At 48.8% G+C, this 15,353-nt stretch overlaps 1 protein-coding gene across 2 annotated transcripts in view; it reads left to right on the top strand.

Moving 5' to 3' along the window:
- Window positions 1-15,353, top strand: part of frmpd3 (FERM and PDZ domain containing 3) — a 485,785-nt gene that overhangs the window by 396,703 nt on the left and 73,729 nt on the right. For both annotated transcript variants that reach the window (XM_085997856.1, XM_085997864.1), the window contains one exon: window positions 10,823-10,949. In XM_085997856.1, coding sequence (XP_085853982.1) covers window positions 10,823-10,949 — 127 coding nt within the window. The remainder of the gene's footprint in view (window positions 1-10,822; window positions 10,950-15,353) is intronic.

A 15,353-nucleotide genomic window follows, 5' to 3' on the forward strand; every position in this document is an offset into this window, starting at 1 on the left:
GAGTATCCTGTTCTTGCAGCGGAGTTGATACTGGCTCATTGTCATTAGTTGGTTCGTCAGCTTCCAATACCACTGCTTCTGAGGTAGACGCAGTCTGTACTTCGGGTTGATTACCAGGTGCACCTGCTCGTGGTATGGGTTTGGCTTGTTCCTGTGACTCTAGAATCTGGTCAGCATGGCGTCTCACGATGCTCTCTCCAACGTCCACTGTGTACATTAGTGGTCCCTGCTGTGTGCATATCGTTCCTGGCTGCCATTTTTCTGTTCAGTAGTCGCGGGCCAAGACTGGTTGCCCTATCTTGAAGCTCCTGGTTGGCTCCTCATTTATGTGCTGGAATTGCTTATCCTCAACATCTCGTCTTATGTTTGGTTTGAGCAAATCCAGGTGCGATCTTAGCCTTCGGTTGAAGAACATTATGGCTGGAGCTTGGTTGGTGACTGCATGTGTCGCATTCCGGTAAGCAAACAAGAAATTATCCACCTTGTGTTGTAGTGGTATGTCGTCATTATGCATTGCCTTTATTGCCTTTTTAAAGGTCTGAACAAACCTCTCAGCCAATCCATTTGTGGCTGGATGATATGGGGCAGATGTGTAATGCTTCACCCCATTATTCCTCAGAAACCTCCGGAAATCCTCGGACACAAACTGTGGCCCATTGTCGGAGCAAATCTGTTCTGGCAAGCCATTCCTGGCAAAGATGGTCCGTAGGACTGCAATAGTTTTCTCCGTGGTGGTGGAGGACATTTTGATGACCTCTGGCCATTTCGAATGGGCATCCACAGCGATTGGGAACATTGAGTCCATAAATGGACCAGCAAAATCAATGTGTACCCGTTGCCATGGAGATGAGGGCCACTCCCATGGATCTAGTGGGGCCTGTGGTGGAGCGTTTTGGACCTTCTGGCATCCTGTGCATCTCTTGGTCATATCCTCGATTTCTTTATCGATTCCCGGCCACCACACAAATGCCCTGGCTAGGCTCTTCATTTTTACCCCTCCCAGATGACCCTCATGAAGCTCATTGAGCACTCTATCTCTCAACTTGGGTGGAATTACCACTCGGGATCCACACATCAAGGTCGCCCGGCACACTGACAGCTGTTCTCTCCTTGGCGAGAATGCTGGCAACAGTGAGTCGCCATGTGCTGGCCATCCCTTCACCGTCAAATCATAGACCCGAGAGAGTGTCGGGTCATTTCGGGTTTCCTTCTCTATACTTGAGTTTGTAACAGGTAGACATTCGACTATGGTCGCATGGAATATCTCAACAGGGTCCACTGCAGGTGCTTCCTCTACCGTAGGCAACGGTAGGCGCAACAGCCCATCAGTGTTTCCATGCTGTTTCGTACCCTTGTACTCTATGTCGTACTGATGTGCCCCTAGAAAAAGTGACCATCTTTGCAGCCGTTGCGCCGTCATCACCGGAACGCCCTTCTTTGGTTAAAAATGGAGACCAGGGGCTGATGATCAGTCAGTAGGGTGAATTTCTGCCCGTGCAGATAATGGGGCAGTAATTCCTCCCCAAACGCGTGAGTACGGAAGGGGTACTCACGTGTCTGGCCGGAGGAAATGCCGGTTTTCAGCATGTACAGCGCATGCGCTGAAAACCGGCATTTCCCCTCCTCTAACCCAAGAGGTGAAGAGGCTAGCGCGTGCGCTGTAGGGGGCAGCGCGTGCGTCTTGGATTTCCTCTGTTTTGGGGGATTTGCGCATGTGTAAAGGCCTCCGGTCTTTATGCTTGTAAAAAGCACACGTAAGTATTTATCTTTACAGGTAAGTGGTGTTTTAGTGCAATTTAGAATTTTTTTTTTCCACAGGTTTATTATTTTAAAGAATCTACAATAAGGTAAGTTTAGTTTTAGACCCTTTTTATTAAAAATTTATTTTTTTCAAAAAAAAAAATTGTTTAAATTATTTTTTTTCACTTATTTATACTTAATTTAATGATTGGGATGTTTTTTAAATTTTATTTAAAGTTTAAGTAGTGTTTTGGGGTGCAGTACTTCTCATGAGTATGACAGTTCTTACTCTCAAACTTATGAATGAAGTTTCCCCTCCCCTGATTGGCTGAACAGTGCTCACCTGATCCCAGCCGGCACATCGCACGAACTACGCCGCTGGGTCAGGTTAGTACAGCACGCTGACATCAGAACCGGGCCACTGACAGGAAATCCACTGCGGGCCAGGTTTCAGATGTCGGCGTGCTGGGTAAGTGTACATCGGGGGCTTGCACGCGCGGCAAGCCCCCGACACCAAGTTCTGGGCCAGTGATTGAACTTCTTCACCTGCCACACCAGGCTGAGGGCCTCCCTGTCAATCTGGGCATAGTTACGCTCGGCTGAGGTTAACGAGCGCGACGCAAAGGCTATTGGCCTCTCTGAACCGTCATGGAATTTGTGTGACAGCACCGCTCCGATGCCATAGGGAGACGCATCACATGCTAACCGAATCGGTAGTGTTGGATTGTAGTGGGCCAATACTTCTTTTGAAGTGATTAGGCATTTACATTTCTGAAAGGCACGCTTACACTCATCACTCCATTTCCATGTTACTCCAGTTTGCAGCAGGGCGTTCAGTGGGTGCAGAATTGTAGATAAATTTGGCAAGAACTTATGGTAGTAGTTCACCAACCCGAGGAACGACCTCAGATGCGACACATTTTCCGGTGCTGGAGCCTTGACTACAGCCTCAATCTTGTCCGGCGACTTATGCAACCCTTCCTCATCAATCATGTGGCCACAATACGAGATTTGTCTCCTGAAGAACTTGCATTTGGGGCGGTTGGCTCGTAGCCCATATTCCTGTAATTTCGTGAGCACCTGCTCCAGGTTGGCAAGGTGTTCACTGTCATTTTCGCCCGTAACCAGGATGTTGTCCAAATAACACTGGGTCCCCGGGATCCCTTGCAGGACTTGTTCCATCGCCCTCTGCCAAATAGCCGGGGCTGATGCTACCCCAAATACCAGTCGATTGTACTGGTAAAGGCCTTTGTGAGTGTTTATCGTGAGGTATTTCCTAGATGTTTCTTCCACCTCCATTTGTAGATACGCTTGGGACAGTTCAATCTTTGTAAAGTGTTTCCCTCCAGATAGTGAGGCGAAAATATCTTCTATCCGTGGAAGTGGATATTGTACTGTGTGCAGGACTAGGTTCACAGTTACCTTGAAGTCCCCACAGATGCGAACCTTCTTCGGTTCCCCAGGCGTGCTGCTCAATGATTTCTTCATTACAGGAACGATGGGTGTGGCCCACTCGCTCCAGTCCACCTTGGACAGCACACCCGAATGCTCCAGACTCTCCAGCTCTGCTTCAACAGCTGGGCAGATCGCGTAAGGTACCGGTCTGGCCTTAAAAAATTTTGGTTTTGCGTTATCTTCGATTTTTATCGTTGCCGTTACTACTGTTAGAGTCCCAAGTCCTTGTTGGAACACCTCTTTCACGTCAGTTAGAATCATTGACAGTTGACCAGGTGTGACGTCATCATCCTTTTTATCAGTCACAGTTAGCGCCTGAATGGAATGCCAATCCAATTGTATTTTTCAGATCCATTCACATCCCAATAATGGTGGTCCTCCATCTGGTAGTATATATAGATACAGTTTCTGTGTTTCCTTGCCGTTGTATTCAACTGGCACCCTTATTTTTCCTCTGGGGTAGACTTTTTGCCCCGTGTATGTCTTCAATACAATGGACGTGTCCTTCAAGGGTATGTGTGGGAATAGCCGCTCATAGTCTCATCGATTCATGACAGTTAGGGCTGATCCTGTGTCCAATTCCATCTTTACTGGGGACCCTGCTATCATGAGGGTGACCCAAATGGTTCAGTGATCCTCCTTTGCGATCACGTTGTGTAACTTTAGACAACTTAGTCTCCTGCTCCTGGAGTCCTTATCACTCTCCTGATCTTCCGAACTACTGTCTGTCAATTTCTTTACTTTCTTGTACTTTTCCTTAGTAGTTCTTGTAGTGTTGGTTTTCTTTCCTGACCTGCAGACTCTTGCTATGTGTCCCATTTTCCCACATTGCCTGCATATTTTGTCCTTAAACCAGCAGTCCTTCTGATCATGGGTTGTTCTGCCGCAGCGATAGCAGTTTTCTGCTCCATACGCCATTTCGTTAGCGCTGTATTCTTGTGGTTTCTGTTGTATTTCCGCAGCTCCCCGTGCTGCTGCTTCATAGAATACTGCCACGCTGAAAGCCTGTTCTAGCGTCAGGTCCTTTTCCGAAAGTAGTCATTTCTGGGTTCCTTCATTCTGGAGCCCGCAGACAAACTTATCCCGTAAGGTGTCTGCCAGTCCTGCTCTGAACTGGCAGTGCTTCGATAACTTGCGTAGTTCCGTAAGATAGTCAGCTTTCCTCTCATCTTTGTGCTGGTTTCTTTTATGGAACTTGAATCTTTCTGCTATCAGCAGCGGTGTAGGGTTTAGGTGTTCCTGTAAGGTATTAACAATCTCTTCAAAACTTTTCTCCATTGGTTTAGCTGGGGTAATTAAATTCCGCAATAGGCCGTACGTTCTCGCGCCCATCAAATTTAATTTGCCTCATTTGCCTTGCAGTACACTTCAATTCTTTCCACATACATGGTCCAGTCTTCTACCTCGTTGTCGAAAGCAGTGATACTGCCACTTTTCGGCATCTTCGGTGATTTAAAATGGCGCCTCCCGCACTTTTTCTTCTTCACCAATGGATTAAAATGGCGCCTCACGCGCTTTTCCTTCTTCCCCAATGGAATAAAATGGCGCCTCCCGCGCTTTTCCTTCTTCCCCTTGCTGCCACGCTGCTCCTAGCGTTCTGCAGGGTAATGGCGGCGACCCGCGGCTTCGGCGCGTCTCACTTTTCCTTCCCCTTGTTTTATTTTCGCTACGCTGCCCGGTTCTTTAGCATCGACCGCGCCCTGTGCGCTCCACCCTCTCTCTCTCTCTTTTCCTCCCGACGACGCTGCGCGGCCCCTTTGCAGAGCCACTCGATCGAGCTCGAGCCCGCCGCAGTCCGGAAGGGTCAGCGCACTACCTGCTACCAGCACGATTTGCTGGAACACCTTGACTGAGGAGCCAAGCCCAGCTCTCCACAGCCTCTCCTGCAACTCTCCGAACTCCGATGGATCGTTGGGCGGTTGCCCGCGGTCGACGCCTGTTGTTCTGACTTCGACCTCCAAAAGCTTCTTCTCAGGGAAAGGTCCCCGTGAGGTGATGCAGTACTGCAGGTGAGTCCGAACCTGTTCATCGCAATGTAGTGTCCGAGTATAAATAATACACGGACTGCAGGAGAACAATAATAACAGGTATTTACTGAACAGGGGATAAATTAAGACTGAAGTACAGAAGCCTGCTATGGCTTTATATACAGGGGTGGTCACTGCCGGTACTGCAGTATAGAATCCGTTCTTCTCTTAAAGGTACATACACAACATGGACGACTGTCAAAAATGCTAACTGACGCACAAGAAGTGTTCCAGGAGGGACTCGGAACACTAAAAGGCATAACAGCGACGATCAAAATAGAGGAAAATGCAAGCCCAAAGTTTTTTAAGGCCAGACCGGTACCTTATGCGATCCGCCCAGCCGTCGAAGCAGAGCTGGAAGGTTTGGAACGTTCAGGAGTACTGTCCAAAGTGGACTGGAGCGAGTGAGCTACACCCATCGTTCCTGTAATGAAGAGGTCGTTGAGTAATACGCCTGGGGAACCAAAGAAGGTTCGCATCTGTGGGGACTTTAAGGTGACAGTGAACCCAGTCCTTCACACTGTACAATATCCGCTTCCGCGGATTGAAGATATTTTCGCCTCGCTATCGGGAGGGAAATGCTTCACTAAGATTGATCTAGCCCAGGCGTACCTGCAAATGGAGGTAGAAGAAGCCTCGAAACAGTACCTCACGATCAACACTCATAAAGGTCTCTACCAATACAACCGGCTGGTGTTCGGGGTAGCATCAGCTCCGGCTATTTGGCAAAGGGCAATGGATCAAGTCCTGCAAGGGATTCCAGGGACCCAGTGTTATTTGGACGACATCCTGGTCACGGGCGAAAATGACAGTGATCACCTCGCCAACCTGGAGCAGGTGCTCACTAGATTGAAGGAATATGGGCTCCGAGCTAATCGCCACAAATGCGAGTTTTTCCAGAAGCAGATCTCGTATTGTGGCCGCGTTATTGATGAAGAGGGGTTACATAAGTCCCCTGAAAAGATTGAGGCAGTAGTCAAGGCTCCAGCACCGGAAAATGTGTCACAACTGAGGTCGTTCCTCGGGCTGGTGAACTACTACCATAAGTTCTTGCCCAATTTGTCTACAGTACTACACCCACTGAACACCCTACTGCAAACGGGGGTACCATGGAAGTGGAATGACGAATGTAAACGAGCTTTCCAGAAGTGCAAAGAATTGATCACATCAAAAGAGGTGTTGGCTCATTTCAACCCAGCACTACCAATTCGGTTGGCGTGTGATGCATCACCCTATGGTATTGGAGCGGTGCTGTCGCACAAATTCCCGGACGGCTCGGAGAGGCCAGTAGCCTTTGCGTCTCGGTCACTAACCTCAGCCGAGCGTAACTACACCCAGATTGACAGGGAGGCCCTCAGCCTAGTGTGGGGAGTGAAAAGGTTCAACCACTATCTGCACGGGCAGAAGTTTACCTTGCTGACTGACCACCAACCACTTGTCTCCATCTTTAATCCAAAGAAGGGCGTTCCGGTGATGACTGCGCAACGGCTACAAAGATGGTCCCTTTTTCTAGGGGCGAACCAATATGAAATCGAGTATAAGGGCACGAAACAGCATGGAAACGCTGATGGGCTATCACGCCTGCCACTGCCTACTGCGGAGGAAGCACCAGCAGTGGACCCTGTCAAAATATTTTATTCGACTATAATTGAACGCTTGCCAGTAACTAACGCTGATATAGAGAAGGAGACCCGAAATGACCCAACACTGTCTCGGGTATATGACTTGACGGTGAAGGGATGGCCAACACATGGCGACTCACTGTTGCCAGCATTCTCATCCAGAAGAGAACAGCTGTCAGTATGCCAGGGGACCTTGATGTGTGGATCCCGAGTGGTAATTCCACCCAAGTTAAGGGAGAGAGTGCTCAATGAGTTTCACGAAGGCCATCTGGGAGGGGTGAAAATGAAAAGCCTTGCTAGGGCTTATGTGTGGTGGCCGGGGATCGATCAGCAAATCGAGGACCTGACAAAGAGCTGCTCAGGATGCCAGAAGGTCCAAAATGCACCACCACATGCCCCTCTACACCCATGGGAGTGGCCGTCATCTCCATGGCAACGGGTGCATATTGATTTTGCTGGTCCATTCATGGACTCAATGTTTTTAATAGCCGTGGATGCGCACTCAAAATGGCCTGAGGTGATCAAAATGTCCTCCACCACCACGGAGAAAACTATTGCGGTCCTACGGACCATATTTGCCAGGAACGGCTTGCCAGAGCAGATTTTCTCTGATAACGGACCACAGTTTGTGTCCGAAGAGTTTCGAAGATTTATGAAAAGGAATGGGGTAAGGCATTACACATCCGCCCCGTATCATCCAGCCACAAATGGATTGGCTGAGAGGTTCGTACAAACCTTTAAAAAAGCAGTAAGGGCCATGTGCGATGACGACATTCCACTGCAGCATAAGGTGGACAATTTCCTGTTAGCCTACAGAAATGCGACACATGCAGTCACCCACCAGACCCCGGCCATGATGTTCTTTAACCGAAGGTTGAGATCTCGTCTGGATTTGCTCAGACCAAATGTACAAAGAGATGTTGAGAATAAGCAATTCCAGCACATCAATGAGAAGCCGACAAGGAGCTTCAATGTAGGGCAACCAGTCTTGGCCCGCGACTACCGAACAGAGAAATGGCAACCAGGAACGATATGCACATGGCAGGGGCCACTAATGTACACAGTGGATGTTGGGGAGAACATTGTGAGACGCCATGCTGACCAGATCCTAGAGTCACAGGAACGAGTCAACCCCATGTCTCGCGTACCTGGTGATGAACCCGACATACAGGTAGCATCTACCCCAGAAACAGTAGCATCGGAAGCTGATGAACCAGCCGACGACAGGGGGCCAGAATCGCCTCCGCACCAAGAGCAAGACACTCAGGAAAGGCGCTATCCAGAAAGGATCAGGAAGCCTCCCCAAAGACTGAATTTATAAATAGACTATTTTCAGTTAATGTTGCATGTTAAAAGTGTTAATTGTAATTAGTTGATATTTAATTGTTAAATGAATGTTATGGTACTGTTAATCTAAAAGGGGAGGAATTGTAGTGTATGTACCTTTAAGGGGAGAACTACTTTTTACAGCTCCTGTATACTGTAGTACCGGCAGTGACCACACCTGTATATAACCCTGAGTAGGGATCTGTAAAGTTAGTTTTAGAGTAACCCTCATCCAGTAAACACCTGTTGATTGTTCTCTGCAGTCTCTTGTCTAGTTATTGAAGGACACACAACATCAAGATACACGGATTTAACAGAAAGTCTACCCAATAATTTTGAGCATGCAGGATAAAAACATTCCCAAAACCAGCGAGTTCAAACTAAGCAAATGTAACCCTAAATTGAAATAGAAAATGCTGGAAATGCTCAGCAGGTCAGGCAGCATCTGTGGAGAGAGAAACAAAGTTAACGTTTCAGGTCGATGACCTTTCATCAGAACTGGAAAAAGTTATAGATTTAACAGGTTTTAAGCAAGTACAGAGGCAGGTAAAGGGGGAGGGAAAGAAAGAACAAAAGGGAAGGTCTGCGATAGGGTGGAAGGCAGGAGAGAATAATGATGGTGAAAAGCAAAAAGGGATGGTAATGGGACAAGTAAAGAAACAAAAGATGGGACTAGTGGAGCTGTAAACCATTCCCTCCGCCACATCCTGGTCCACGCCTCAATCACCCCAAACACCCCCTCCCCTTCCCACGGCACCTTTTTGTGCAAGCGCAGGAGCTGCAACACCTGTCCTTTTATCTCTTCCATTCCCACTGTCCAGGGCCACAAGCATTCCTTCTATATGAAACAGCGATTTACTTGTACATCTTGCAATTTAGTATACTGCATTCGCTGCTAAACGATGCCGTCTCCTCTACATTGGGGAGACCAAGCGTAGATTGGGGCAGTGGTTATGATCTGAAATTGTTTAACTCAGCTGCTGCTCGCCGCTACAGGGGGAGGGGGAGGCAATGGCGGAGGGAGGAGCCCGAGGCAGCAGCAGCGTACCTTATTCTCAGGAAGCCTGGAGGAGCACTCCTGCTCTCGCTGGCCCCACAAAAATAATTTTAAACTGACTTTTTAATGGGTTCTCTTCCTCTTGACTGCCAGGTTAAACTGAGCGGGGCGTTGGCGGTGCACAGTCTGTCCAGTTGGACTTCAATTTGCGCAGATTAATGATTCATGCAGCGCCTGGGCCACCCAGCAGATAGCCCGAGTTAAAATAGCAGCAGAGTGGGAACGTGAGACGACCAGTTCAACATTGCTCCATTTCTGCCAGGCGGAGGGAGTTGAAATTGGCCCTTCTCTGTCTCTCTTCAGCCAAGAGTTTATAATTACACTGTTCATTTGTTGGAAAATACTAAAGTACTCCTGAATGGATATTTCACAGCGGGAGATATATCTGAAGTGATTCTCTCTGATCTACCTAGAGCTTTCAGGTCTAGAACTGCAACTTGAATGTCCTCATAAGAAGCATATTTCCAAAATGAATCTCACTGGGAACCACAATTCCATTTGTTATGAATCTTAATGAAAAGCTTCCTTTCTAAATATGGTATAATGTATTTTGAATATATCAACATTGTAATTTCAAACTGCAAAGAATTTCATCAGGCAAGGTAATATGTCCTGGGTCATTGCCTGAAGATTAGACTCAAACCATTTGAAAGCACATCGATAACAGTGATCTAACAGGGCTTGCATATTTTTAATTACAATATAAATATCATGTGTCCAAAATTCCATTGAAGACATTTTAGGTTGGATCTGGAATGGGACAGAATGCCCACTATCTGCATCGCTGACCCCACCTGGCTCGGCCAATTTGCATAGATTTGGCAGGTATCTGCACCATTAACAGCGTAACTGGAGCACCTGACTCAGGTTGTCGGAAGGAAACCTGCAGCAGTCCTGACCACAGTGTTATGGTGTTAGGCCAAAGATATTTTTTAAAAATTGTTGTTTCTTTTGCTGTGCGATCAATTGCAATAGGGAAACCCTGGCCTTCTGCCGCCCTTAGCAATGCTGGGCAATCGGGGCCTAAAGGTATCCCTTGCTAATAGTGCCAGTGCTGTAATTGCATCATACAACATCATTCCCACATTTGTGGGTGAGTATATTATGCGCCCGCCGCAACATGGGCCACAAATTCTGATGGGCAGCAAGAATGGCAGGGAGTGGGCAATATTGAATCCTGCCTAAAATCCACCTGCTCCCACCCAGATAGCACCCCAAATGTGCTGAAAACATCACTGATTTTCAAGCCTAAGTCCATTGCACTGGGTGAAAGGGAGGCTTTATGAGCAAAAGAGCTTATAAATTGCCTCTATGTCTTTTGACTTCCCTGGTATTGATATAGTGAGATAGGCTCCAAGCACATCCTCATGATTAGTCAAATTGTGTTGAGATGGTGGAAGTCCACAATGTCCAAGGTCCAGGAACAGAAGAGTGTCGAGGCACAAGGCATTAGTGTACCAAAACTTGTGTCCTTGTTCTCCTCACTCCTTTGATGACCCTGTCAGAAAATTGCACAGCTTCCCAGATCCCATTTCTTTCTTTTTCACCTATGAAGAATACAGTACTTCACTTTGTTTCTCTGTTGAATCTTCTAGGAAGGAATGGGGCCTAGAGATGTTCTTGCCGTCATCTCTCCTGCTGTACATGAAGGAAAAGCAGACACGGAAAATCCTCGCGCATCATCTCAAAGCAACTCAAGCCCCAGGTCCTTCAGGCAAAAAGGTAAAAGAAAGAAAAGCTAGGACCTTAGCAGGGCACTCAAAACAAGGCAACACTTTATTTTAGCTTTACTGGATATGTGTATTCATTGCTAAAAAAAAATCTAAGTACTGATTCAAGGGTCAACCGTGACAGGAGAGCAGGTGTGCAATAGGCGTAGAGGAAACGCTGAATTGGGAGAACAGACCGTGCAACAATTTTTCTCTTGGATGCAATTCACAGTCTAGTGAGCTGAAGTACAGCGACCCATTAAGACTCCAAATTTGATTTTAAAAATATTTAAATGACGAACTAGCACAATTCAGCAGTGTTTGTGCCAGGTGTGCTCTTTTTTTCCTTGCGTCCCATTTGAATGGGAGGAAGGCAGGCTTTATAAAATCATAGAATCATAGAATGGTTACAGCGCAGAAGGAGGCCATTCGGCCAGTCGAGCCCGTGCCGGCTCTCTGCAAGAGCACTTCAGCTAGTCCCACTCCCCCGCCCTTTTTCCCATAGCCCTGCAAATTTTTTTACTTCAGGTGCTTATCCAATTCCCTTTTGAAAGCTGTGATTGAATCTGCCTCCACCCCCCTCTCAAGCAGTGCATTCCAGATCATAACCACTCACTGTGTAAAAATGTTTTTCCTCATGTCGCCTTTAGTTCTTCTGTCAATCACCTTAAATCTGTGTCCTCTGGTTCTTGACCCTTCCGCCAATGGGAACAGTTTCTCTCTATCTACTCTGCCTAGACACCTCATGATTTTGAACACCTCCATCAAATCTCCTCTCAACCTTCTCTGCTCTAACGAGAACCACCCCAGCTTCTCCAGTCTATCCACGTAACTGAAGTCCCTCATCCCTGGAACCATTCTTGTAAATCTTTTCTGCACCCTCTCTAAAGCCTTCCCATCCTTCCTAAAGTGTGGTGCCCAGAATTGGACACAATACTCCAGTTGAGGCCGAACCAGTGTTTTATAAAGGTTCATCATAACTTCCTTGCTTTTGTACTCTGGATGTCTCTATTTATAAAGCTCAGGATCCCGTATGCTTTTTTAACCCCTTTCTCAACCTGCCCTGCCACCTTCAACGATTTGTGCACATGTGCCCCCAGGTCTCTCTGTTCTTGCACCCCCTTTAGGATTGTACTCTTTAGTTTATATTACCTCTACTCATTTTTCCTACCAAAATGTATCACTTCGCACTTTTCTGCGTTACATTTCATCTGCCACGTGTCTGCTCATTCCACCGGCCTGTCTATCTCCACTTGAAGTCTATCACTATCCTCCTCACTGTTCACTATACTTCCAAGTTTTGTGTCATCTGCAAATTTTGAAATTGTGCCCTTTACACCCAAATCCAAGTAATTAATATATATCAAGAAAACCAGTGGTCCTGGTACCGACCCCTGGGGGAAAAGAGCTTTTTGATTGAACGGCACTATTGGAAAAAGAGCAGTGGAATTCTCCCGGTGTCCTGGTCAATATTTATCCCTCAGCCAACGTCACTACAAGAGATTGGAGGAGAAATTTGGCATGTTAGTGCCGGGGAGGGGGGGAGGGGGGCTGTGGTAAACCACTGTATTGTATATTGCCACCTCTGGGTGGCGCTGTGTATGGAGGCATGCCTCAGCTGACTCCACCCACCACTGTGTGGGTTTCGTTCAGACTTGTTCAGTCACTCACGAAGAAGCATGGTCTCTTCTTAGCTAATAAAAGCCTTATTCATCTCTTCTTTCGACTCATCATCTCTTCTTCGACTCATCACCTTTTATGAAGTAATTGATAAGCGTATCAATTTTATTAGCTAAAAGTTAAATGGCGACACCTGAGGAGCAACAACAGCAACGGATACAGCAGACATTGCTGAGAGCCCTCAGACCACCACGCCTGGACCTCGACCCTCAAGATGTGGGTGCATCAGCCAAGTTTGAACACTGGCTGAGCTGCTTTGAATCCTTCCTCGCAATCTCACAGGTTACAGAGGAGGATCACAAACTGAAAATTTTGACCGCCCAGGTGAGCCATCAAGTATATATGCTAATCCGGGACTCTAATACGTACGTGGCGGCCCTCGAGCTACTAAAAGGGCAATATACGCGCCCAGTGAACACAATTTACGCCCGACACCTCTTGGGATCCCGCAGGCAGCAACCGGGAGAATCGGTAGGGGCATTTGCACGGGCGCTTCTGGCACTCTGCAGAGACTGCGATTGTAAAGCGGTAACGGCTGTGGAGCACGCGCAGGGACTCGCCTGTGATGCCTTCGTCAGGGGCCTCCAGTCAGACCACACCCGGCAGAGACTGCTAGAAAGCAAGGAACCCGACCTGAAGACGGCCATTGCCCTTGCGCTCTCGTTAGAGGAGGCCCACCGAAACCTCGAGGCATACCCCCGTAACGGCGCCGAGACATGGCAATCGAAACCGTGGGACACGGGACCGCCGCCCCCGGCACCAACCGCTGCAGCGACCCAACCGAGACAGCAGCCTCCGGTAAGAACTGCTTCGATGCCCAGTAACCAGGCCCAAAAATGCTATTTCTGTGGCCAGTTAAAACATCCCAGAGCGCACTGCCCAGCTAAGACAGCTACCTGCTCGGGCTGCGGGAAGAAAGGCCATTACGCTAACGCCTGCAAGGGGAAGCCAGCCAGCAGCGCAGCGTGCGGGCCGTGGGAGCAGCCATCTTATCCGCCATTTTGTGTACCCCCGGCCGCATGGCATCCGCCGCCATCGTATCCAACGCACTCAACCGCCATTTCGTCACCGGAACCGACCACCGTCTCGGCGGATGACTATAGTGACTCACTAAGCCACATACTGGCCTCCGTGACGCTGGATCAAGGCCACCCTCACCATCTATCCAGCTCCATGATGGATATCGCGGTAAACGGCCGCGCCACCAGTTGCCTGATCGACAGCGGGAGCACAGAGAGTTTCGTCCACCCCGACACGGTACGTAGCCACTCCCTCACGATTCTGCCAACGCACCATCGCATTTCTATGGCGTCCAAGTCCCAGTCAATGGACATCAGCGGCTACTGTGTGGTGACCCTGTCAGTAGGGGGCACTGAATATCAAAAATTTAAACTGCTAGTCCTGCCCCGTCTTTGCGCTGCCGTCCTGCTAGGGTTGGATTTTCAGTGCCACCTTAAGAGTGTCACACTAGCATACGGTGGACCCCTCCCCCCACTCACAGTCTGCAACCAACAACTTTTAAATCGCCCGCTGCAAACCACCTGCAGCCTTTCCACATTAAAAGTCCCCCCCCCTCCCCTGTTCGCTAACCTCACCCGCGACTGTAAACCCATCGCTACCAAAAGCAGGCGGTACAGTGCCGGGGACAGAGCTTTTATCAGCTCTGAGGTGGAGCGGCTCTTGAAGGAGGGCATTATCGAAGGTAGCACTAGCCCCTGGCGAGCCCAGGTTGTAGTCGTTAAAACCACTGCAAAACGCCGCATGGTAATCGACTACAGCCAAACCATAAACCGGTACACCCAGCTGGACGCGTACCCCCTCCCTCGCATATCTGATATGGTCAATCAGATTGCGCAATACAAAGTATTCTCCACCATCGACCTTAAGTCAGCGTACCACCAGCTGCCCATCCGCCATGAGGACCGCCAGTATACTGCCTTCGAGGCAAACGGCCGCCTCTACCACTTCCTTAGGGTCCCCTTCGGCGTCACCAACGGGGTTTCGGTCTTCCAAAGGGAGATGGAACGAATGGTTGACCAGAACGCGCTGCGGGCAACCTTCCCCTATTTGGATAACGTCACCATCTGCGGCCACGACCAGCAGGACCACGACGTTAATCTAGCAAATTTCCTCCGTACGGCCCAACGGCTGAACCTAACGTACAATAAGGAAAAATGTATGTTTCACACCAAGCGCCTGGCCATCCTCGGCTGCGTGGTGGAGAACGGAGTCATCGGGCCCGACCCCGACAGAATGCGCCCCCTAATGGAGCTACCCCTTCCCCACTGCCAAAAAGCACTGAAGAGATGCCTGGGGTTTTTCTCCTACTACGCCCAGTGGGTGCCCCTCTATGCAGACAAAGCCAGGCCCCTCATCAAAGCCACCTCCTTCCCCCTGACACCAGAGGCGTGTGCAGCCTTCACTCTTATCAAGAACGATATCGCGAAGGCCGCAATGCACGCGGTGGATGAGTCCATCCCCTTCCAAGTGGAGAGCGATGCCTCCGACTTCGCCCTAGCCGCGACCCTTAACCAGGCGGGCAGACCCGTGGCCTTTTTCTCAAGGACCCTCCAGGGCCCCGAGACGAGACACTCCTCCGTCGAAAAGGAGGCCCAGGCTATTGTAGAAGCGGTGCGTCACTGGAGGCATTACCTGGCCGGGAAACGATTTACCCTGCTCACTGACCAGCGTTCAGTAGCTTTTATGTTTAATAATAAGCAGAGGGGTAAAATCAAGA

The sequence above is a fragment of the Somniosus microcephalus genome, chromosome 1, assembly GCF_052327205.1.
Source record: "Somniosus microcephalus isolate GS21.2 chromosome 1, FLI_Smic_1.0, whole genome shotgun sequence".
Lineage (NCBI taxonomy): Eukaryota > Metazoa > Chordata > Chondrichthyes > Squaliformes > Somniosidae > Somniosus > Somniosus microcephalus.